At 63.5% G+C, this 1,920-nt stretch overlaps 1 protein-coding gene across 1 annotated transcript; it reads left to right on the forward strand.

Moving 5' to 3' along the window:
- Positions 1 to 472: 472 nt before the first annotated feature.
- On the forward strand, positions 473 to 1,228 carry Rap2b (RAP2B, member of RAS oncogene family). Its single transcript, XM_004655922.2, has one exon. The coding sequence runs from the start codon at positions 665 to 667 to the stop codon at positions 1,214 to 1,216; it is 552 nt and encodes a 183-aa protein (XP_004655979.1). The 5' UTR covers positions 473 to 664; the 3' UTR covers positions 1,217 to 1,228.
- The last annotated feature ends 692 nt before the right edge of the window (positions 1,229 to 1,920 follow it).

A 1,920-nucleotide genomic window follows, 5' to 3' on the forward strand; every position in this document is an offset into this window, starting at 1 on the left:
CCGCGGCCCCGCCCCGCCCGGCCTGGCCCGCCCTCACCGCGTCCCGCGCAAAACCTGGAGCGGCTGCAAGGGAGGGGGATCAGCGGGCGGCGCACTGGGCATGCTCGCGGGGCGGGGCGGGGCGGGAGGGAGAGCGGGGAGGAGGGCCGGGCTGCGCTGCGCGCGACGAGTAGGAAGCCCTCGCCCAGCGGAGGCTGCGGGAGAGAAGAGAGAGAGGAGAGGAGAGGGAACGAGCGCGCGATGGGCCGCGGCGGTGGGCGCAAGATCCGCGGGGACTCATGCCACGCGTGTCCCGGCCGGACGCGCAATTAGTATCCACCTCCGCAGCCCGCCGCTGCCGCCTCCCTGCCCTCCCGGGCTTCCGCGGCCACGAGTTCCAGCCGTCGCCTCGTTCGGGCTGCTGGCATTGTCCTCGGGTCCGCGGCCACCTCCGAGGACCGCCGCGGGTCCCCGAACGCGCGCGCTCTGGGGACCGGTGCAGCCCGCGCGGTCCCCGGCTGGGTGATCTCTACGCCGCACTGCAGGGCCGTCTTTTGGGCTTTTTTTTCCCCCCCTTTTCCCTGGTGCCGAGCTGAGAAAGGGGAGAAGACGTCCATCCGCCCAGCGCAGCGTTCCTGGGCAGGCGAGCAGCCCCGGCCGTCGTGGGGACAGCGCCGACGGAGCCATGAGAGAGTACAAGGTGGTGGTGCTGGGCTCGGGCGGCGTGGGCAAGTCCGCGCTCACCGTGCAGTTCGTGACCGGCTCCTTCATCGAGAAGTACGACCCGACCATCGAGGACTTCTACCGCAAGGAGATCGAGGTGGACTCGTCGCCGTCGGTGCTGGAGATCCTGGACACGGCGGGCACCGAGCAGTTCGCGTCCATGCGGGACCTGTACATCAAGAATGGCCAGGGCTTTATCCTCGTCTACAGCCTGGTCAACCAGCAGAGCTTCCAGGACATCAAGCCCATGCGGGACCAGATCATCCGCGTGAAGCGCTACGAGCGCGTGCCCATGATCCTGGTGGGCAACAAGGTGGACCTGGAGGGCGAGCGCGAGGTGTCCTACGGCGAGGGCAAGGCGCTGGCCGAGGAGTGGAGTTGCCCCTTCATGGAGACGTCGGCCAAAAACAAAGCCTCGGTGGATGAGCTGTTCGCGGAGATCGTGCGGCAGATGAACTACGCGGCGCAGCCCAACGGCGACGAGGGCTGCTGCTCCGCCTGCGTGATCCTCTGAGCGCCCGGCCGCCGCCGGAGCGCTGGCCGGGCCCTGCGCGGGAGCCCAGCGCAGCCCGCTCCAGTGCGATCGATTCCTCTCCTGGCTTTCAGATTGGCTGCGGGAGCCCGGGAACCTGGCTGCCTTCTATAGCCAGCATCCCCTGCCTTTCACCCCATGTCCGAGTGTGGCGGGGGGATGTCCTGTCCAGACCATCCGAGAGACTCCGGTGGAAATGTGGCTCCTTACAAGCATGTACGTTTCTCATTGAGTTTGGTTGACGCATATGTCCCTGTTTAACCATGTGAGCGTCGTATTGGCAGCTTGACACCCTGCAAGCAAGTTTCAAGGGTGGAAAAAAATTGGAATGGGGAGACAGAAGGGGGGAGGAGGGGGACCTCCCCCCTCCAACTGTTCCCTAGTTCCAAGTTTTAAACACGTGGAAAAATGTCCCTGCAATCCGTATGAAGGGGCAGGAGGAGATGGAGAAACTTGTTTTTTTTTTTTTTCTTTTCCTTGTTTGCCAAGTAGCTGGAGATGAAAACCGGGTTCCTTTTCTACCAGCTTGGAAGGGCAACCCAGTGACTGATGGCGATTCCGAGGATGTCTATGCAACGTTGGGTTCTTGTTACAGTGTATCCAATCTGAAGTATTGCACATCTGAACTGGGACGGTGAACACTGATGCCAATCCAGTGTGGGGTGCCAGAAAATGTCTGCTGATAT

This window comes from Jaculus jaculus, chromosome 12 (genome assembly GCF_020740685.1).
Source record: "Jaculus jaculus isolate mJacJac1 chromosome 12, mJacJac1.mat.Y.cur, whole genome shotgun sequence".
NCBI lineage: Eukaryota > Metazoa > Chordata > Mammalia > Rodentia > Dipodidae > Jaculus > Jaculus jaculus.